The sequence below is a fragment of the Pelophylax lessonae genome (assembly GCF_965119305.1).
Source record: "Pelophylax lessonae genome assembly, chromosome: 11".
NCBI lineage: Eukaryota > Metazoa > Chordata > Amphibia > Anura > Ranidae > Pelophylax > Pelophylax lessonae.
In genome coordinates, this window is record NC_138778.1 from 8,427,282 (window position 1) to 8,449,781 (window position 22,500).

Consider the following 22,500-nt stretch of genomic DNA (forward strand, 5'->3'; position numbering starts at 1 on the left):
GGCCGATTCATGGCAGAGGAAGGGCTACACTTGTGTGAGAATATATAGTACATCTCATCTGACAACCGACAAGAAGCAGCTGTATACTGACCTTATATATACTGCATGTAGTACTGAGCGACGGTAAACGCCACTTACTGCCCGAGACGCTCGCTGTCACCCCCACTATACACATTGCAATTCTGAGGATTATAAACATTGCGCACTAAGATTAGGAATATAAAAGCGCAGCTTTTCTTGAGACTATTATCTCATGACTGTGTATGACTGTAGATACAATGTATAAAAGAAAAAAAAAACGCACTAAGGCTGGGTTCACACTGGGGGCAGCTTCAAAGTCGCCCGACTCTGAAGTCGACCCGTGCAGCGCAACTTCAGCGTGGCTTGCAAACGACTTCTCTAATAGAAGTCAATGCAAGTCGACCCCAAAGTAGTGCAAGAACCTTTTTCTAAGTCGGAGCGACTTGAGTTGCTCCAATTAGAACGGTTCCATTGCACTGAATGGAGCGCGACTTGTCAGACGGCTAAGTCGCCTAAGTCGCCCCAGTGTGAACCCAGGCTAAAAGGGGACAATAAAAATACAAAATAAAATAATAAAAGCAGCAACAATTCTGTGTGATATAATCACAGTCCAAAAAAGATAAAATAACTAAAGTTGCACTATTTAATGCCCAAAAGGACAGCATGAATCAAATATGTGCAAATGGTGTTGGAATAAAGTCCAAAAAGTGTAAAATAAAGTCCCAATAATGGAAAATAAAGTCCCAATAGTGTGATGATCCAATCATTGATACCACCATCTTGATAAGTGATTGGTGGAGGTGTTTTGAAAGGATAAATTACACCTTTACCAGAGGTCAATGACCTCTCATTACAAAAGGTCATCTATCGCTTAACTCGGTCTGGGCTTTAGGTCCTCCAGTAAAGCTCCTCCCTCTCCTCAGTTCCGAACCATGGGGTTACCCAAATCAGATAAAGCTCCATAGTGTATTATTGCAGGTTTATTTAAAATAAAAAAAGTAATCCACTTACATCAAGGAACACTTTAAAAACGCCTAAAATCATGCGTGTCAGCCACACACACAGAATAGCCCGTCCTTCCAGGACTCGCGGGATTGGTGACGTCAGCGCTGTGTAGGGCGGTGCAACATGCTGCATTACCAATCCCATGACCCCCCAGAAAGACGGGCTATTATGTGAAGCTTTATCGGTTTTGGATAGCCCCATGGTTCCGAACTGAGGAGAGGGAGGAGCTTTGGAGTTACCTTGCACTTGATCCATAGAGTGTGTAATGAATCAGTAATGGTGGGGAGATTGCCCAACACCCAGTTGGTTACATTGTATGCAAGAACTCTTGGGTGGTTACTTTGTATTCAAAAGTATAAAAATGTCCACAAATGGAAGGAGTGCCAGACCAAAAGGATTCCAAATTCCAAAAAGCCAAAACTAATAAATAAACTTGGACTTTTTTTTAATTCCAAAAAGTCCAAATGTATTTATTAGTTTTGGCTTTTTAAAAAAAGACCAAGAAAAAAAAAATAAATCAATAAAATTATTGGACTTTTTTTTTTTTTTAATTCCAAAAAGTCCAAATTTATTTAATAGGTTTTGGCTTTTTTCCTTTAAAAAAAAAAAAAAAAATCCAAAAAGTCCAAGTTTTTTGGCTTTTTTTTTTTTTATTTTTTTAAAAGGAAAATGAGGCAATGCTTTATTCAGTGATAACTTCATCATTACCTAACAAGGTAACAGGTTTATTCTATTTTAAATCGGTGTTATTTAATTTCCTTTATAAGGGTTATGGTAGATAAAAAAAGAATATACGTGTAATTTTATTTTTAAATTATGTGTAATTTTTTTTATTGGACAAACAAGGCAGTCTTTTGGCAATATTGACTTGCACAAATTATTATTATTTTTTATTTTTTTTTGCAATCTATGGACAATAAAAAAAAAAAAAAAAGACCCACGCAAACCACCTCTACCCCCGACCTCACTGCTAAGGAAGGCCATGCAGCAGCTCAGGGCTCATCCTGCGACAATAGTCCCATTCAAGTCAATAGGGCCATGCTGCCAGTGGCGTAGCGTGGGGGGTGCTGGGGGGGCCAGCCGCACCGGGCGCAAAATCTGGGGGGGGCGCAGTGTCATGCTGCCATTTAGGAGTCTGCTCAGCCATCCTTAGTGTAGGAATCAGGTAGGTCTCTGTAGTGGTCAGTGTAATTGTCAGGTAGGTTTGTGTAGTGGTCAGGTAGGTCAGTGTAAGAATCAGGTAGGTCTGTGTAGTGCTTAGGTAGGTCTGTGTAGTGCTCAGGTAGGTCAGTGTAGGTGTCAGTATAGAAATGTGGTAGGTCAGTGTAGTGATCAGGTTGGTTAGTGCAGGAATAAGGTAGGTCAGTGTAGGTGTCTGTGTAGTGGTCAGGTAGGTTTGTGTAGTGGTCAGGTAGGTCTGTGTAGGTGTCAGTATAGTAATCAGGTAGGTCAGTGTAGGAATAAGGTAGGTCTGTTTAGTGATCAGCTAGGTCAGTGTAGTGGTCTAGTAGGGGGCGCAAATTACTTACCTTGCCCCGGGCGCTGACAACCCACGCTACGCCACTGCATGCTGCATTGCATGTAGTTAATGGTTAAAAGCAGGCAGTGAGGACATACCTTCCTAGCCTCCTGCCAAGAGCCCCCTGAAAAGCAATCCACTGTGAAATGCTTTTCCGAGGGGCAGCAAGGGCTGCTGCATGTCTGAACGAGGCCTAGTTATCCATTGGCTAATTACTTCCTCCTGCATCACCTACATTTCACTGGTGCCGCGGGTGAAATTTCCGGCAGTTCCCGGATCTGCCTGCAGACTGTCATTACCAAGGAGTGTAATCCCAGGTGTGTGATCTTTCATCGTCTAAATCTCAGTCTCTCCGGGATTTGGGCTCGGGGGGGGGGGGGGGGTCACTGTGGTAACGGATTAGTACAGATATTCCACTTTCTAATCCTTTGCTCTATACATCATCGATCGTCTTAGCTTTTCAGTCCTTTAAGCTGGCTGCAGATTTTAGGCGGCAGCTGGAGGATAATAAAATTATCCAACCGCCAAATATATTTCTGCTGCTCGACATACACATGTATGCACGCTTGTGTCACATTTCCCAGCTCAGGGGAAACAAAGGGTTAGAAGATGATAAATTGTAGCCCAGCCAATAGGATTTCAGGGATTGGTGCACCTAGGCCACTCCACTGCTCAGCCAGTTTTGCAATCACCTGACAGACAGTACAATCAGGTCAAAGACCTCCACTGCAGCTACAACGGGACTCAGACACACCCCCTAGCCTTCTGATTGGATGGTGAAGGAGCAACACAAGAGGTCTCCCCGCTGCTCTTTGTTAACACGGCTCACTGCAGTAGTTTCTGATTGGCTGTCAGGGATGACTTTCCAACTCCAGGCCTGCATGATGGAAGTTACACAATAGCAAAGATTACACACATCCAATATTAGGACAGATGCAGATATTTACACTAGCTGCAATTAAAGCCTTACCTTTTATACCCCCCCCCCCCCCCCAAGTCTTTCTTTACTGAAACTGGTTACCCCCTAATTCCCCACAAACATGCATCTCCAAAATGTAACCCTTAAAACAGGAACTTCAAACTACGGCCCTCCGGTTGTTCTGGAACTGCCTAGTCATGTCTGTGAATGTCAGAGTTTTACAATGCCTCATGGGATGTGTAGTTCCGCAACAGCTGGAGGGCCATAGTTTGAGGATCCCTGCCTTAGAAGCTGCTGCAGCTAGTTTGAGCCTGCCTGCAATCATCATTAATCCCCGTTCTTCCTGATCTGTACGGTCCTTGCCTCCAAAGCTATTTGCTTTCTCTGCCATCAATTAGCATTGCATGAAACAGCACATCCCCGGCATCCCTTTTGATGTGCATGCCCAAGCAACCAATCAGCAGAAAGCACAGCTAAAGTCTGCAGCAGGGAGGAGCATACATGTCTAAAGGGATACCTCTGATATGTTCTTTCATATAATGGTCCTGAAAGAAGATTTGAGGCAGTGTGCTGTGATGTTGACAAGAGCCCACTGGCCCCTCCCACCAATCTTGCAGCAAAAGACCAACGAGGCAGACCCCACATGGTCACTGGTTCTCAAAAGAGGTAATTCTTGTAAAAAAAATGACTTGGTCCGGGAGGGTGAGGGAAATAATTTTTTGTGTCTGTAGCCATACACAAATTTGGTTGGTTCCTTATAAATTGTCTAAAATTCACTTCATCATTCTTACCGCCAAATGCTCCCAGCAGAACCTTCTGGTAGAACGGGAGGGGGGCCTTGCTGTCCTGGGCCATGTGATCTCGCACAGTCTCGTAGATGGCAAAGCGGGTCATGGAGTAGGTGATCTGCGGGAACAGAAGAGCAATCGGAAAAAACATTCTGACTTCTGCCTAGCAGCACCAGGGTCACCGTTTCGAATCCCATGCTGGATGAGAAGATCCAACTCCCAATCGTGCTTCGGAAAAAGTGTTCAGTAGGGTGACCACAAGGATGGTGGGGCGCAATTATCTATAATGTCATCAACCTTCAATGGGGACACCCGAACCCCATCATTTGGAGGGATGTCCTCATAGGTTTGGCCACACAGCTAGCTATGATGGTCAGATGTCTACAAACTTTTGAGCAGTGGTCCTCAACTCCGGTCCTCAGGGCCCACTAACAGGCCAGATTTTAAGTATTACCTTGGGGAGATGCAGACTAGAGTACTACAATCACTGAGCAGCAAATGAGATCACCTGGGATGGATTTCAGTTATCTTGCAAACCTGGCCTGTTAGTGGGCCCTGAGGACCAGGGTTGAGGACCACTGCTCTACACTATCGAAATGTAGTTTTTTACGTCCTCTACTCAGCAGATCATCATCATGGGTCTAGGTTAGGAGGATAGCAGCTGGTAATGGAGATCGGAGATCACCTGAGAGAAGCTCACATGTGTAATGACATATAATTAAGGTTTCATGTCCCGAGGGAACATGCAGGGAGTGGTATGGGAATGCCGAGGAGGACTAATTAAATCCCAGCAATATTGCACAGACACCATACAGTCTTATACACATTTATGATGGTGGCAGCCGTGATGCTCTAGGCAGAAAGAAGGGGCTCCCAACTATGGGGCACAGTGCTCCTTGGGATGTTTACCCACTTTACCACTGGAGGATTTTGCTGTCTTACGTCCAGGCCACTTTTTGCGATTCGGCGCTGTGCGACTTTAACTGACAATTGCGCGGTCGCGCGACGCCATACCCAAACAAAATTTACGTCCTTTTTTTCCCCACAAACAGAGCTTTCTATTGGTGGTATTTTTTTTTTCTCTACGGATTTTACCAACCCAGGCTCCGTACTTTTGTACTCATACATCCCGAAGGAAATTCAGGATTACCTAAAATCGGTATCAGAGGAGATGGATTTGGGGAGATGTTGAATACGTCTAGTTTCCCGTATTGTCGTTCCTATAGTAGGGTGTAAATAGACCTTATCCGTAGAGGAATATATCGACCACGGTGCGGGGGGGTTAATTGGCCCTCCTCGTCTACTTCAAGCCCCACCCATAATTTAAAGGACCTATTGCAATTCCAGTCCACTACCCGTGTCAAATGGATAGCCCTGTAATATCGAAATAAATCCGGGAGCCCTATCCCCCCCCCCCCCCCGTGCTTTGGTAAGGGATAGGATCTGTAGCCGAATCCGCGGGGACCTATGAGCCCAGATAAAAGAGCGGAACACCTTAATCTGGTGAAAGAAAGCGAGAGGAATTGCAATAGGCAAGGCCTGCATTACATACAAAATCCTAGGTAAAACATTCATTTTAAGTGCGTTGCACCTACCGAACCAGGTTAGAAATAACTGCTGCCATATCCTCAAGTCTTCTTTGATCTTCCTCAATAAGGGTAAAAAAAATTTCTGTATAGATCCAATGGATCTGCTGTAATTTGAACCCCAAGATATTTTAACGAACCCTCAACCCAACAAAACGAAAATGATGCGCGTAGTTGGAGTTCCTCCTGTAATAGCATAGAAATGCTCAGTGCTGACGACTTAGTAAGATTAATCCTGTAGTTAGCTAATGCTCCGTATACTCTAAGTGCCTCTAATATATTTGGAAGGGATACAATTGGATTAGCTTTTGGTGGTATTTGATCACCTGTGCGATTTTTACTTTTTGCGCTATAAAACAAAAAAAAAAAAAGAGCGACAATTTTGAAAAAAATAACAATATTTTTCAAATTTTTTTATATGATATTCCCCCCAAAAAAATCAAAATTTTTTTACATTTTTGGCCAATTTGTTTTATGCTACATATGTTTGGTAAAAAAAAAAAAAAAAAAAAAAAAAAAAAAAAAATCACAATAAGCGTATTTTGATTGGTTTGCGCAAAAGGTATTGCGTTTACTAAGGGAAAGTTTTTTGTCGTTTTTGGTGTTTTTTTTTTTTTTTAATGAGTAATGGCGGCGATCTGCGATTTTTTTTTGCGGGACTGCGACTTTGCGGCGGACAGATCGGACCCTTGACTGACATTTTTGACACTTTTGGGGGGACCAGTGACATTACTACAGTAATCAGTGCTATATATATATGCACTGTTACTGTAAAAATGACTCTGGCAGGGAAGGGGTTAATTTTATTGGAGAGGGAGGGGTTAATGTATGCCTGGTGCTTACTAACATGTGTGGGGGGAGGGGACTGAGTGACACAGGGACAGATCGCAGGTTCAGCTATGCTGAACCCTGCAATCTGACCCTGCCTGTCACTTAGGAGATCCGCCCGCTTTGTTTACACAGGCGGGCGGATCTCCACACTCGATTCCCCGACAATTGGGGAAGAGCAGCGGCGATCGCCGCTGCTCCTCCCCTGGCCCGACTCCCGCTGTGACTGAAAACAGCGGGAGCGAGCCTCCGGCGGCAAAAGAAAGAGAAAGGGGAGTGTCTGGCAACGTAGGACTACGTCGTCAGACGATAACCAACCACTTTGCCGCAGTAGAGCTCTAGTGAGCAGACGGCAAGTGGTTAAAGCTTGGGAAATCTTTTTGTATCCAAATCCGGCTTTAAACTTCTCCACAACAGTATCTCGGACCTGCCTGGTGTGTTCCTTGTTCTTCATGATGCTCTCTGCGCTTTAAACGGACCTCTGAGACTATCACAGTGCAGGTGCATTTATACGGAGACTTGATTACACACAGGTGGATTCTATTTATCATCATTAGTCATTTAGGTCAACATTGGATCATTCAGAGATCCTCACTGAACTTCTGGAGAGAGTTTGCTGCACTGAAAGTAAAGGGGCTGAATAATTTTGCACGCCCAATTTTTCAGTTTTATTTATTTGTTAAAAAAGTTTGAAATATCCAATACATTTTGTTCCACTTCATGATTGTGTCCCACTTGTTGTTGATTCTTCAAAAAAAATTCCAGTTTTATATCTTTAGGTTTGAAGCCTGAAATGTGGCAAAAGGTCGAAAAGTTCAAGGGGGTCGAATACTTTCGCAATGCACTGTATGCACGAAGGTAAAAAAACCTTCTGTGTGCAGTAGACACCCCCCCCTCCCCCACCCCAATACTTACTTGAGCCTCCTCCCGATCCAGCTTTGTGCACAAGAGCCTTATCTCCCTGGGGATTTGCACTTCTGATTGATTTTAGCAGCAGCAGGAGACATTGGCTCTCGCTGCTGTCAATCACAGCCAGTAAGCCAATCAGAAGGGGGGGAGGAGTTAAAGCCAGATCTCCACAATTGGCAGGGAGTGTGATCTCTGCTGATTGCAGAACTACAGGTCTGACTCCTCAGGGGTGGGCCGAACCTCTGCATGCATTTGTGTTGATGAGCTTGGACTGTCTCTCATTGGGCTATACTGCCCCCTACAGGAGTAGGACACAAGGCAGAAGAGAATTATGCCTAGTGTACAAAAAACCTTTTTGGAGGCAGTGGTCTCTCTGCAGAGGTCTGGCACACCCCCGAGGAGTCAGACCTGTAGTTCGGCAATCACCAGCAATCAAACTCCCTGACGATTGGGGAGCTCTCACTCTAGCTCAGCAGGGGTGTGTCAGACCTCTGCAGAGAGACCACTGCTTGCACACACAGAGCAAGGGTCCTGGTCTACTGCAGTCTGGCAGGGGCCATGCGTTTTTACTCTGGCTGCTTTGTGAAGACCGGCTTTGCAGAGAGGCAGTCCAAGCTCACCAACACAAATGTGTGCAAAGCCGGTCTTCAGAAAGCAGCCTGAATAAAAAAAGCATGCCCCCTGCCAGACTGCAGTAGACAAGGACCCTTGCTCTGTGTGTGCAAGCAGTGGTCTCTCTGCAGAGGTCCGACACACCCACTGCTGAGTTAGAGCCAGAGCTCCCTAATCGGCAGGGAGTGTAATCTTCGCTGATTGCAGAACTACAGGTCTGACTCCTCGGGGGAGTGCCAGACCTCTGCAGAGAGACCACTGCTGGGTTGCGTGCTCGGATAATTGCCTTGTATGGGGTTTAACATTTAGGCGTGGTTCCCCTCAAAATCTATACCAGACTTGAAGGGCCTGGCAGTTATTGGGAGGGGGAGCCCATGCCGTTTTTTTTTTTGCAGACACTGCTTACTTTTACATTCAGCTGTTAGCAGGGAAGCCCGCTGACAGCTGATGACTTTTTTGTAATCTTTGCTGATTGCAGAACTACAGGTCTGACTCCTCGGGGTGTGTGCCAGACCTCTGCAGAGAGACCACTGCTTCCAAAAAGGTTTTTTGGACACTAGGCATCATTTTCTTCTGCCTGGTGTCCTACTCCTGTAGGGGGCAGTATAACTCAATGGATAAGAATACCAGTAGCTGTGGCTGTCAATGAACGAAAGAGGAAAAAAAAAAAAAAATTCTTTAATCCAACCCAGCTTACCTGTCTGAAGAGGGAAGCGCTCAGCCCATTGTACAGCGCAAGAAAGCCGTCATTCCTTATCACAGCGATTGCCATTCCTGTCATTCTCTTCTTCACCTCTTGCTGAGTCTGCAGATGAACCTGGATAGAGAGACAAAGGGAGTCACGTGACAGCGGCAGAGCCTTAAAGTTTATAGATTCTCTGCTGAAGAATGGAGTCAAAGGTCGCAAACAAATCTTCTGACGTTCTAATCGCAGAGGCGCCCCTCCTTATTCCACACAAGGTCATCACTCCAAATCCCCCCCCCCCCCCCATACGTCCTATAAAGTTTTCCTGCATCTTAGATAGAACACAATGACTCCGATCTTCCCACTTCACCAATCACTCTGTGCTGACTCACTGTGACTGCAAAAGAATTCCTTCCCCGGTCACATCTCAGCCTCCGCTCATCCATTGCGGCTCGGTTCACATCTTTGCAATTGATGCGTTCTACAGTGCATTCGCTTTTTTGATGCGTTTCTTTTTTTTTTTTCTCTTTACCAAAACTGTGTATAGCTGATTGTTAAGGATTGGGCCGGGAAGGCGGCCACCGCGTACTAAATACATATTAAGTCATCAGCTGTCAGCGGGCTTCCCTGCTTACCAGCTGAATTTAAAAGTAAGCACTGCCAAAAAAAAAAAAATGGCGTGGGACCCCCCTCCCAATAATTGCCAGGTCCTTCGAGTCTGGTATGGATTTTGAGGGGAACCACGCCCAAAAAAAAAAAAAAAAATATTATATATATATATAAAAGTATTTATTTTCTTTTAACTTTTCTGATATAAAACATATTGATGTAAAAAAAAAAAAAAAATCAATTTAAAAAATGTATGCAGTAAAAAAAAAAAAAAAAAAAAAAAAAAGAAGAAGATATATATATATATATATATATATATCTCTTTTTTTTTTTTTTTTTTACTGCATACATTTTTTAAATTGATTCATTTTTTTTTTTTTTACATCGATATGTTTTATATCAGAAAAGTTAAAAAAATAAATACTTTTTAATATATTATATATACATATATATATATATATTATATATATATATATATATATATATATATATATATATATATATATATATATATATATATATATATATATATATATATATATATATATATATATATATATATATATATATATATATATATATATATATATATATATATATATATATATTATAATAATAATAATAATAAAAAAAAAAAAAAAACACACACACATATACATACATATCGAAATAAATATAAAAAAAGTATTCACTTTTCTGATATAAAACATATCGATGTAAAAAAAAAAAAAAAAAAAAAAAATGAATCAATTTAAAAAATGGATGCAGTAAAATATATATATATATATATACACACACACACACACATATATATTGTGGGGGTCCCTCCTCTCTCCCCCCAAAATCCATACAAAGCCCTTATCCCACCAGCCCAGGAAAGGGAGGGAACGAGCGAGCTACCCCCCCCCCCCTCCCGTACCATACAAGGCCACATACCCCCAAACCTCAAAGCACCTGGTCTCCATGTTAATGCGGGCAAGGGGCTGATTGAAATCTGGTCCAGATCCTGCCCCCCCCCCCCAGATCCATACAAGCACACAGCCCAGCAGGTGAGAAAAGGGAGGGAGCGAGCGCTGCCCCCCCCCCCCCACCATACCAGGCCACGTGCCCGCCCCACCTCAATATGTCCCCATATTGAGGCAAGGGGCTTATCAGAATCTTGGGCCCCAGATCCTGCCCCCCCCCCCATGTGAAGGAGTATGGGATATTGAGGTCAGGACTCTGTGCAGGCCAGTCAAGTTCCTCCAACCCAAACTCGCTCATCCATGTCTTTATGGACCTTGCTTTGTGCACTGGTCCAAATCATTTGGTGGAGGGGGGGGGGGGGATTATGGTGTGGGGTTGTTTTTCAGGGGTTGGGCTTGGCCCCTTAGTTCCAGTGAAGGGAACTCTTAAGGCGTCAGCATACCAAGACATTTTGGACAATTTCATGCTTCCAACTTTGTGGGAACAATTTGGGGATGGCCCCTTCCTGTTCCAACATGACTGCACACCAGTGCACAAAGCAAGGTCCATAAAGACATGGATGAGTTTGGGGTGGAGGAACTTGGCTGACCTGCACAGAGTCCTGACCTCAACCCGATAGAACACCTTTGGGAGACGGCGAGCCAGACCTTCTTGACCAACCATCAGTGCCATTTCTGGAAGAATGGTCAAACATTCCCATAGACACACTCCTAAACCTTGTGAACGGCCTTCCCAGAAGAGTTGAAGCTGTTATAGCTGCAAAGGGTGGAGCCAACTCAATATTGAACCCTACGGACTAAGACTGGGATGCCATTAAAGTTCATGTGCGTGTAAAGGCAGGTGTCCCAATACTTTTGGTTAAAAAAAAAAAATCACATGACCACCCTTCCTCCAATCTTCCCAGCATATTGGCGCTCTCGGTAAAGCTTTGATAAGGTATTTCTCTTGTAAAACGAATGTTCTGCAGTTCATAGAGTTTATGATGTGAGCACTCCCTGCTGTCACAAAGACAAGTCCTTGAAAGTGCGCAACACCACGTGCCCCGACCATCTCAAGACAACGTCTCGTCCCCCATTCCCCGGACATTTGGCTCCGTCTCCAATTACAGAGAATTCCACATCTGCACCAATAATAGGCTACAAATGCAGCCTCCTATAGAGCACGGCACAGCGAGACCAACAGGCCTGTGACCCCCCCCCCCCCCCCCCAAGTAAGAAAACTACACAGAAGATAAGAGGGGACGTGGGAAGTCATTCATTGGGTGCCAACGAAATGTCAGGTGTCACCAGCTGGGGGCGCTGCAGATGGCATGCGCTCATTTGTACTGGGTGCAGTAAAAATATTATATAGCTATATCTAATAAGTAAAAAAAAAAAAAAAAAATTCTGATATAAAACATATCGATGTAAAAAAAAAAAATCTAAGTTTCTTTTTTTATCAATTTAGACAATTAAAAAAAAAAAATGTTTGGTATTTAAATAAGAAAAAAAAAAAAAAAAGAAAATCCCAATACGCATTTATTGATTGGTTTGCAAAGTTATCGCATCTACAAACTAAGTGATATTTTTATGGAATTTTTTATTTATTTTTTTACTAGTAATGGTGGCGATCAGCGATTTACAGTGGGACTGCAACATCGTTACTTTAACTGAAAATTGCGCTGTTGTGCAACGCTGTACCCAAATAAAATTTAAGTCCTTTTTTCCCACAAATAGAACTTTATTTGACAACCTGTGCAAATCTATTTTTTGGGCTATAAAACAAAAAAAAAAAAAAAAAAAAAAAAAAAAAGAAAAAAATTCTGAAAAAAACCCAATACATTTTTTACTTTCTGCTACAGAACAATCCCAATAATAAAAAACATAATTACATATATACACACACATATATATATATATACACACACACATATATTTATTTTTTTTCCATCATTTTGGGCCAATTTGTATTCGGTTACATATTTTTGGTAAAAAAAAAAAAAAAATCCTAATAAGCGTATTTTGATTGGTTTGCGCAAAAGTTATCGCATCTACAAACTAGGGGAAAGATTTGTGTAATTTATTTTTTTAACTAGTAATAGCGGCAATCTGCGATTTTTAGTGGAACTGCGACATTGCGGCGGACAGATCGGACACCTGACGCTTTTGAGGGGACCAGTGACATTACTACAGTAATCAGTGCTAAAAATATACACTGTTACTGTAATAATGACACTGGCAGGGAAGGGGTTAACACTAGGGGCGATCAAAGGGTTAAATGTGTCCCTATGGGGTGTTTTCTAACTGTGTGGGGGATGGGCTTGCTGGATAAACACAGAGATTGGTGTTCCTAAATAGGAGGATCCCTGTGTTCATCACTGACAGAACAGCGGTCTGCCCTGTTTACAAGGTTCTGTCTCCTTGGGGAGCGATCGCGGCCGCCGGACTCGCTGATTAGCTTCCCCCTGTGGCGAATCAGCGCATGCGCGCCCTCGTGAAGCGTCGTACAGGTACGTTGTTTTGCGGGACAGAGCCGACCTGCCGTCAGAAAACTACAGCGGCTGGTCGGCAAGCAGTTAAAGCTCCACTAGAACTTCACATACACTCCGCAATCGGTTTGTGTGAACGGATTGCGATTTTGATGCGGTGCGGAATCCGCAGAGAATTTGCTGTAAACTCGAATCTTACCTAGTGTGAGCCGACGCTCAAATCTACCAACAACTATGTATTGTAAGGGCCTGATCTGATACAAAGTGAATGGCTTGTTCAGGTGTGTCCCCCTATATTTTACCGGGATTCCCAAACTACGGCCCTCCAGCTGTTGCAGAACTACACATCCCATGATGCATTGTAAAACTCTGACAATCACAGACATGACTAGGCATGATGGGAATTGTAGTTCTTGAACACCTGGAGGGCCACAGTTTTGAAGACCCTTCCACTAGATTTTACGGTTAGAAGTAGTTAAATTACACACAGGTGACTTCTGAAGGCAGTTGGTTCCTCTAGACCAGGGATCCTCAAACTACGGCCCTCCAGCTGTTGCAGAACTACACCTCCCATGATGCATTGTAAAACTCTGACATCACAGACATAACTAAGCATGATGGGAATTGTAGTTCCTGAACACCTGGAGGGCCATAGTTTGAGGATCCCTGCTCTATAAGATAGTTTGGGTAAATCTTACAGAGATTGTACAGATTGCAGTGTATGGCCAGCTTAAGAACAGCTTGCAAACATCTGCACATCTGTGCCCACCAAAATGCATGGCACCCTGCGATTTGGTGCATTGCAGTTTTAAAAAAAAAAAACTGCACCTTTTTTTGTGCCCATTGAAACTAAAGGGCTACTCTAAAATGCAACGGATGGGAAGGCGCCAAAAAAGCGCAAGCGCTCGGATGCATCTCCTAGTATGAACAATCCGATCGTCCTGGAGTTCTGGAAATGGCCCGTTGTTGCCTAGCCCTAGACCATCTCTATCATTAGACTCTCTGCACTTCCGCATTAACCAATTTGATGCGGCAGATCCCGCACACAACCAGGCATTCATCGGGGATAATCACCCGTTAAATGTAAATGGGCTTTAAATAGACGCATCATGACTCGGATTACACCGAGTAATGTCCTGTCTTGGCCTTGGGCTAGAAGGCATTTACCCATTTCATCCCCAGAAGGTTTACCCCCCCTTCATGACCAGGCCATTTTTTGCAATACGGTACTGCATTACTTTAATTGACCATTGTGCCGCTTTACCAAAAAAAAAAAAAAAAAAAATGTATGTCCTTTTTTTCCTGATGGTATTTGATCACCTCTCCGGTTTTCATTTTTTTGTGCAAAACAAAACAAAAAATAAAAATGTATATTATATATATATGGATCCATTATATATACACAATAGACCTCTTCCTCAACAGTAGATCATTGCCAGCAACATAAGAAGCCCATGCAAAAATGGATCCCCCAGCAGCCAAGATCATTGGCCCTCCAGCACCAGTTGCCATTACATACATTCAGTGCTGGAGGTGCCAAAAATGCTTTTCCCCTGGAAAAAAAAAAAAAAAAGCCCTGCTCACAATTTGGCCTTCCTGGTTCACAATGTTGATTGGATCTTCCCTGATTCGAACAAAAAATGGGTACTAATGGCCTTCTCCTGCCATTCTTCCTTCATAATGCTTCCCCCAGATGGCTCTGTCCTGGAGACCCCCTACTACCATGGTGCCCAATCTGCAGACCTTTGCTATACAATGTGGGGCCCTTGGACCTCAGCAGTCTTCAGTGGGAACATAGATTAGGCCCAGTGATGGTGAACCTTGGCACCCCAGATGTTTTGGAACTACATTTCCCAAGATGCTCAGCTACACTGCAGAATGCATGAGCATCATGGGAAATGTACCGTATTTATCGGCGTATAACAAGCACCTAAATTTTAGGGCAGAAATTTCAGGAAAAAAGCTGAAATTTAAAATAAACAGCTTTGAACTCAGAACATTTTTTTTTTTTTAATTAAATGTAGTCTTACCAGTGCCCACAAATGCAGCCTCATCAGCGCAGTGTTCTTAAATGCAGCCTCGCCAGTGCAGTGCCCACATATGCAGCCTCGTCACTGCAGTACCCATACATGCAGCCTCGCCAGCGCCAGTACCCATACATGCAGCCTCGCCAGCGCCCATACATGCAGCCTCGCCAGGGCAGTGCCCATACATGCAGCCTCGCCAGGGCAGTGCCCATACATGCAGCCTCGCCAGCGCCAGTCCCCATAATTGCAGCCTCGCCAGCACCCATACATGCAGCCTTCGCCAGTGCCCACACATGCAGCCTCGTCACTGCAGTACCCATACATGCAGCCTCGCCAGCGCCAGTACCCATACATGCAGCCTCGCCAGCGCCCATACATGCAGCCTCGCCAGGGCAGTGCCCATACATGCAGCCTCGCCAGGGCAGTGCCCATACATGCAGCCTCGCCAGCGCCAGTCCCCATAATTGCAGCCTCGCCAGTACCCATACATGCAGCCTCGCCAGCGCCCATACATGCAGCCTCGCCAGGGCAGTGCCCATACATGCAGCCTCGCCAGGGCAGTGCCCATACATGCAGCCTCGCCAGCGCCAGTCCCCATAATTGCAGCCTCGCCAGCACCCATACATGCAGCCTTCGCCAGTGCCCACACATGCAGCCTCGTCTCTGCAGTACCCATACATGCAGCCTCGCCAGCGCCAGTACCCATACATGCAGCCTCGCCAGCGCCCATACATGCAGCCTCGCCAGGGCAGTGCCCATACATGCAGCCTCGCCAGGGCAGTGCCCATACATGCAGCCTCGCCAGGGCCAGTCCCCATAATTGCAGCCTCGCCAGTACCCATACATGCAGCCTCGCCAGCGCCCATACATGCAGCCTCGCCAGGGCAGTGCCCATACATGCAGCCTCGCCAGGGCAGTGCCCATACATGCAGCCTCGCCAGCGCCAGTCCCCATAATTGCAGCCTCGCCAGCACCCATACATGCAGCCTTCGCCAGTGCCCATACATGCAGCCTTCGCCAGTGCCCACACATGCAGCCTCGTCTCTGCAGTACCCATACATGCAGCCTTCGCCAGTGCCCACACATGCAGCCTCGTCTCTGCAGTACCCATACATGCAGCCTCGCCAGCACCAGTACCCATACATGCAGCCTCGCCAGCGCCCATACATGCAGCCTCGCCAGGGCAGTGCCCATACACGCAGCCTCGCCAGGGCCAGTCCCCATAATTGCAGCCTCGCCAGCACCCATACATGCAGCCTTCGCCAGTGCCCATACATGCAGCCTCGCCAGGGCAGTGCCCATACACGCAGCCTCGCCAGGGCAGTGCCCATACAAGCAGCCTCGCCAGCGCCAGTCCCCATAATTGCAGCCTCGCCAGCACCCATACATGCAGCCTTCGCCAGTGCCCATACATGCAGCCTTCGCCAGTGCCCATACATGCAGCCTTCGCCAGTGCCCATACATGCAGCCTTCGCCAGCGCCACTATACACAACTTTTAAAAATCTCAGAAAGCAGCGCCGAGAGGTAGAAGGGGGCGGGCGCCGCCGAGAAGGAAGGATGCGCTCTCATCGGAAGTCCCGGCGCCTATGATTGACGTTGGCATAGGAGGCGGGGCTTCCGATGAAAACACGTCCTTCCTTCTCCTCGGCGCCACCCGCCTCCTTCTACCTCTCGGCGCCGCCCGCCCCCTTCTACCTCTCGGCGCTGCTTTCTGGACATTTTTATTTTTTTATATCAGCGTATAACACACACAGCTACTTTTTCCTCCATTTTTAGGAGGAAAAAGTGCGTGTTATACGCCGATAAATACGGTAGTTCCAAAACATCTGGGGTGCCAAGGTTCCCCATCACTGGATTAGGGTAATCGCTTTGAACTCTATGAGCCTCACGCAAAAAATGTTCCCCTATGAATGTCAGCCACACTCCACTTGGGTCTCCTTACAGTATTTTTTTTAATGAAGAATAAAATTGACTGCATATAATGATCGCCCCACCCAAAAAAAGCCAGTTTCACCACTTCTGGCTTCCTCACATGGATGGAGGAAATTACTGACAGATCTCAAGTTCTAACAAGCTAAGCTCACCGGGTCCCCGAAGAAGAGCTTTACAGGGACTACTTCTGTTCTCATACAACTTCAGGACATTCCTTTGTTCTATCGGCACGCATTTACATGAAGAGATTTCACCATCTCCATCTACTGTACTGGGAATCTTCTCTGGAACTGGTTCCAGTATTACTTTCTCTGTATTTACAGTGGAGGTGAACTCCACTTTTGAACTTGTACAGTGCGAATAAAAAGTCTACACACCCCTGTTAACGAATAAATAAAAATATTAACGATAAAATAATTTCAGAACTTTTTCCACCTTTATCGTGACCTATAAGCTGGGGAAGTAAAAATAGAAAAAACGAAAATAATGTGGTTGCAGAAGTGTGCACACCCTCTTATAACTGGGGATGTAGCTGTGTTCAGAATTAACAGAAATACTGCAGCAGGCAGCCCCTCCTGCGCGAAACCGACATAGCCCTACTTCGGTCCCGCGCCTGCTGCTAGGCAGAGTCCAGACCTAAGGCTACATTCACACCTGAGCGTAGCGTTTTCGCGCGTTTTTTTTACTGCGATTTACAGGCGTTTTTAAAGGCGTTTTTTGTGCAGGCGTTTTTAGATTGAATAGAAACCAATGGAAAACGCCTGTAATCTGCCCAAAAAGAAGCTCATGTACTTTTTTGAGCGTTGGGCAATTTGCTCACAGCGTCAAAACGCTCAGATGTGAACAGGGGCCATTGAAATGAATAGGATTTGTCTTGTTGGGCGTTTTGAGAGCTGATCCTAGAGCAGAAAAACTCCCCAAAAACGCCCCAAAACGCCTACATGTGAACGGAGCCTCAATCCCATTGAGAATCTGTGGCTTGAAAAGACTTGTGTTCATGTGCTAGAATGGTCCAGTCACAGTCCAGACCTAAATCACATTGAGAATCTGTGGCAAGACTTGAAAATTGCTGTTCACAGACGCTCTCCATCCAATCTGACAGAGTTTGAGTTATTCTGCAAAGAAGAATGGGCAGAAATGTCCTCTCTAGATGTGCAAAGCTGGTAGAGACATCCCCAAAAAGACTTGAACGCTCCCACCCCCCACTCTGCAGCGGGGACTCCGATGCACGGGGCAAGTGGCTCCGATTGCCGCTGGCCACCCGCGATCGTTCCCCGCTGAGAGAGAAGAATGGCCAGATATTGTAAAACACAGCCAACCCTCCTACCTGGAATGATCATAGAGCGCCTGTGATCCTGCTATATAGGAACACAGGTCTCTATGATCATTTCACAAGCCCCTCCCCCCTCATACAGTTAGAATCACCCCCCAGGCTCACATTTAACCCCTTGATCAACCACTATGTTAACCCCTTCTGTTGTTCCCATTGTTCTCTCAGGAATCAGCACAGAGCGCCTGTGTTCCTCCTATTTAGGATCACAGGTCTGTGTTAATGGCACAAGCCCATCCCCCTCACAGTTAGAAAACACTCCCCTAGACCAACATGCAACCCTTTGATCACCCACGGTGTTAACCCCTTCCCTGCCAGTGTCATTTTTACAGTAACAGTGCATATTTTTAGCACTGATTACTGTAGTAATGTCACTGGTCCCCCCAAAAGTGTCAAAAATGTCAGTAAGGGGTCTGATCTGTCCGCCGAAATCCCGAAAAAAAAAAAAAAAAAAAAAAAAAAAAAAATCGCATTTCACCGCTATTACTAGTATAAAAAAAAAAAAAAAAAAACCCACAATAAAAAAAAATGACAAATCTTTCCCGTAGTTAGTAAACGCGATAACTTTTGTGCAAACCAATCAAAATACGCTTAGTGCGATTTTTTTTTTTTTTTTTTTTTAACCAAAAATATGGAGCAGAAAACAAATTGGCCTAAAAATGATGAAAAATAAATTAATAGATTTTTACATTTTTTTGGGGGAATATTATATAGTACAATATCCTATATGAAACAAATCTAACCCAAAAGTGAACAAAGAATTTGGGTAATAACAATGATAAAAAAAAAAAAAACCTCCGAAAGGAATGATACCTGTAATAACCCCCCCCCCCCGAAATTTTTTTTTAAATAAATTAAATTAAAAATAAATATAATAAAAACAAATAATAATTTTTTACATTCTGCTATACAACATTCCCAAAAAAAAACAAAAAAAAAAACAAAAAAAAAAAACATTTTTAGCATTATAGGCCAATTTGTATTCGGATACATATTTTTGGTTAAAAAAAAAAAGCCAATAAGTGTATATCGATTGGTTTGTGCAAAAGTTATCGCATCTACAAACTAGGGGAAAGATTTGTCATTTTTATTTATTTTTACTAGTAATGGTGGTGATCTGCGATTTCTAGCGGGACTGCGACATTGCGGCGGACAAAATCGGACATCTGACTTTTTTTTTTTTTTTTTATTATTGGGAATGTTCTATAGCAGAAAGTGAATTTTTTTTTGTCTTTTTTTGTGACATTACTACAGTAATCAGGGCTAAAAATATTCACTGTCACTGTAATAATGACACTGGCAGGGAAGGGGTTAACACCAGGGGCAATCAAAGGGTTAAATGTGTGCCTAGGGGGTGCTTTCTAACTGTGTGGGAGGAAGGACTTATGGAATGAACACAGAGATCTGTGTTCCTAAATAGGAGGATCCCTGTGTTCATTGCTGACAGAACAGCGGTCTCCCGTGTTTACAATGGCAGATCGCCGTTCTGTCTCCACGGGGAGCGATCGCGGGTGCCGGCCCCCGCAGATCAGCTTCCACCCTGGCAAATTGGGGTGCCCGCCCCCGGCGGCACACGCCCGCGCCCCCACGAAGCTAAGTATGGTTACGTTGTTTCGCGGGAACCTGCCCGGCTGGTCGGCAAGTGGTCAAGATAACTTAACTGTTCCCCCCAATTAAAATGTGGGGGGGGGGGGAATATTGTCATAAAGGGGCCCTTTGCTGACTCCGCCCACCACTGACATCATCAGTTAAACTGAATACAGGCCGCTCCCCTCATTATTATGGATTTTTAGCCTGATGGCGGCTAGATCAGAGATTGGCGTTTTGCTACGGTCAGTATAATAAACGGTGAGCTGTGATTGGCTATCAGTGCACTTTGTACATTGCGCTTTGTATATGACTAAATAATGGCCATTATGGTTTTATTATATCCATTAATATGATTGGACGGGACATTCACAGGGTGTGTATTGGAGTAGATTAGACTTGTAGGCTGCAAAGTGGTAAAGTTTGTTTTAGATATCACACATACAGTGCCTTGAAAAAGTATTCACACCCCTTGAAATGTCCCACATTTTGTCATGTTACAACCAAAAATGTATTTTATTGAGATTTTATGTGATAGACCGACACAAAGTGGCCATAATTGTGAAGTGTAAGTAAAATGAATGGTTTTCAACATTTTTTCCAAATAAATATACCAAAAAAAAAAAAGTGTGGCTGCATTTGTATTCACCCCCCGGAGTCAATACTTTGTAGAACCGCCTTTCCCTGCAATTACAGCTGCGAGTCTTTTTGGGGATGTCTCTACCAGCTTTGCACATCTAGAGAGGACATTTCTGCCCATTCTTCTTTGCAGAATATCTCAAGTTCTGTCAGATTGGAAGGAGAGCGTCTGTGAGCAGCAATTTTCAAGTCTCCCCACAGATTCTCAATGGGATTTAGGTCTGGACTGTGACTGGGCCATTCTAACACAAGAATATGCTTTGATGTAAACCATTCCATTGTAGCTCTGGTTGGAGGTTTCGGGTCGTTGTCCTGCTGGAAGGTGAACCTCCGCCCCAGTCTCAAGTCTTTTCTTCTAAAATTGCCCTGTATTTGGCTCCATCCATCTTCCCATCAACTCTGAGCAACTTCCCTGTCCCTGCTGAAGAAAAGCACCCCCACAACATTATGCTGCCACCACCATGTTTCACAGTAGGTGTGTGATCAGGGTGATGTGCAGTGTTAGTTTTCCCCCACACAGCGTTTTGCACATTCAAGCCAAAAAGCTAATTTTTGGTCTCATCTGAGCAGAGCTCCTTCTTCCACATGTTTGCTGTGTCCCCCACATGGCTTCTCACAAACTGCAAACAGAACTTATGGCTTTCTTCCACCAATGGCTTTCTTCTTCTCACTCTTCCATAAAGGGCAGATTTGTGGAGCGCAGGACTAATAGTTGTCCTGTGAACAGATTCTCCCACCTGAGCTGTGGATCTCTGCAGCTCCTCCAGAGTTCCCATGGGCCTCTTAGCTGCTTCTCTCATGAATGTTCTCCTTGCCCGGCCGGTCAGTTTAGGTGGACGGCCATGTCTTGGTAGGGATGCAGTTGTGCCATACTCTTTCCATTTTCCCATGATGGATTGAACAGCGCTCCGTGAGATGTTCAAAGTTTGGGAGATATTTTTTTATTTTATAACCTAACCCTGCTTTACACTTCTCCACAACTTTATCCCTGACCTGTCTGGTGTGTTCCTTGGCCTTCATGATGCTGTTTGTTCACTAAGGTTCTCTAACAAACCTCTGAGGGCTTCACAGAACAGCTGTATTTATACTGAGATTAAATTACACACAGGTGGATTCTATTTACTAATTAGGTGACTTCTGAAGGCAATTGGTTCCACTAGATTTTAGTTAGGGATATCAGAGTAAAGGGGGGGCAAATGCGCGCCACACTTTTCACAGATTTGTAAAGAAATTTTGAAAACCATTTATCATTTTCCTTCCACTTTGTGTCGGTCTATCATATAAAATCCTAATAAAATACATTTCCGTGTTTGGTTGTAACATGACAAAATTTCAAGGGGAATGAATACTTTTCAAGACACTGTAGAAAAAAAAAAAAAAAAAAAAAAAAAAAAATGTATATATAAAGATATACACACAAAAAAAAAAAAAAAAAAAAAAACCTTAAAGCATTACACGCAATTTAATAAGGACATTTATCTAATAAAATAAAGTGCAATTGCTAAGATGTTAAAGATGATCTCTGAACATGATCTGTACTGCATAGTTACTTTGTGTGTATAATATATATATTATCATTATTAGAAAAAAAATCTTAAACATTAATTAATAAAATATATATTTTATTAATAATTACTGTTTAAGATTTTTTTTTTTTTATATAATGATTATATATATATATATTTTATACACACAAATTAACTATGCAGTACAGATCATGTCCAGAGTATTAAAGTGCGTGTAATGCTTTAAAGGTTTTTTTGGTGTGTGTATATTATTTATATATTTTTTCTTTTTATTAATGTTAAGATTTTTTTTTTATAAAATTGTGAGATGGAGAAAATGTTATAATTTATATATATATATATATATACACACACACACACACACACACACACACACACACACATACATACACACACAGTATCTATATGAAAAAATCTTAACATTAATAAATAAATTTATATATATATATATATATTTTCATTATTATAAAAAAAATGTAACATTAATAAAATTATATATAAAAACCATCTATGCACAGATCCCTCCCAGTTCTCCCCCACCTGA

The 22,500-nt window shown here is 43.7% G+C and overlaps 1 protein-coding gene across 1 annotated transcript in view; it reads right to left on the reverse strand.

Moving 5' to 3' along the window:
- SLC25A10 (solute carrier family 25 member 10) overlaps nucleotides 1–22,500 on the reverse strand; it is a 40,180-nt gene that overhangs the window by 13,750 nt on the left and 3,930 nt on the right. The window contains exons 2-3 of the mRNA XM_082272702.1: nucleotides 8,885–9,004; nucleotides 4,256–4,370 (exon numbers count right to left, since the gene is read on the reverse strand). Coding sequence (XP_082128828.1) covers nucleotides 4,256–4,370; nucleotides 8,885–9,004 — 235 coding nt within the window. The remainder of the gene's footprint in view (nucleotides 1–4,255; nucleotides 4,371–8,884; nucleotides 9,005–22,500) is intronic.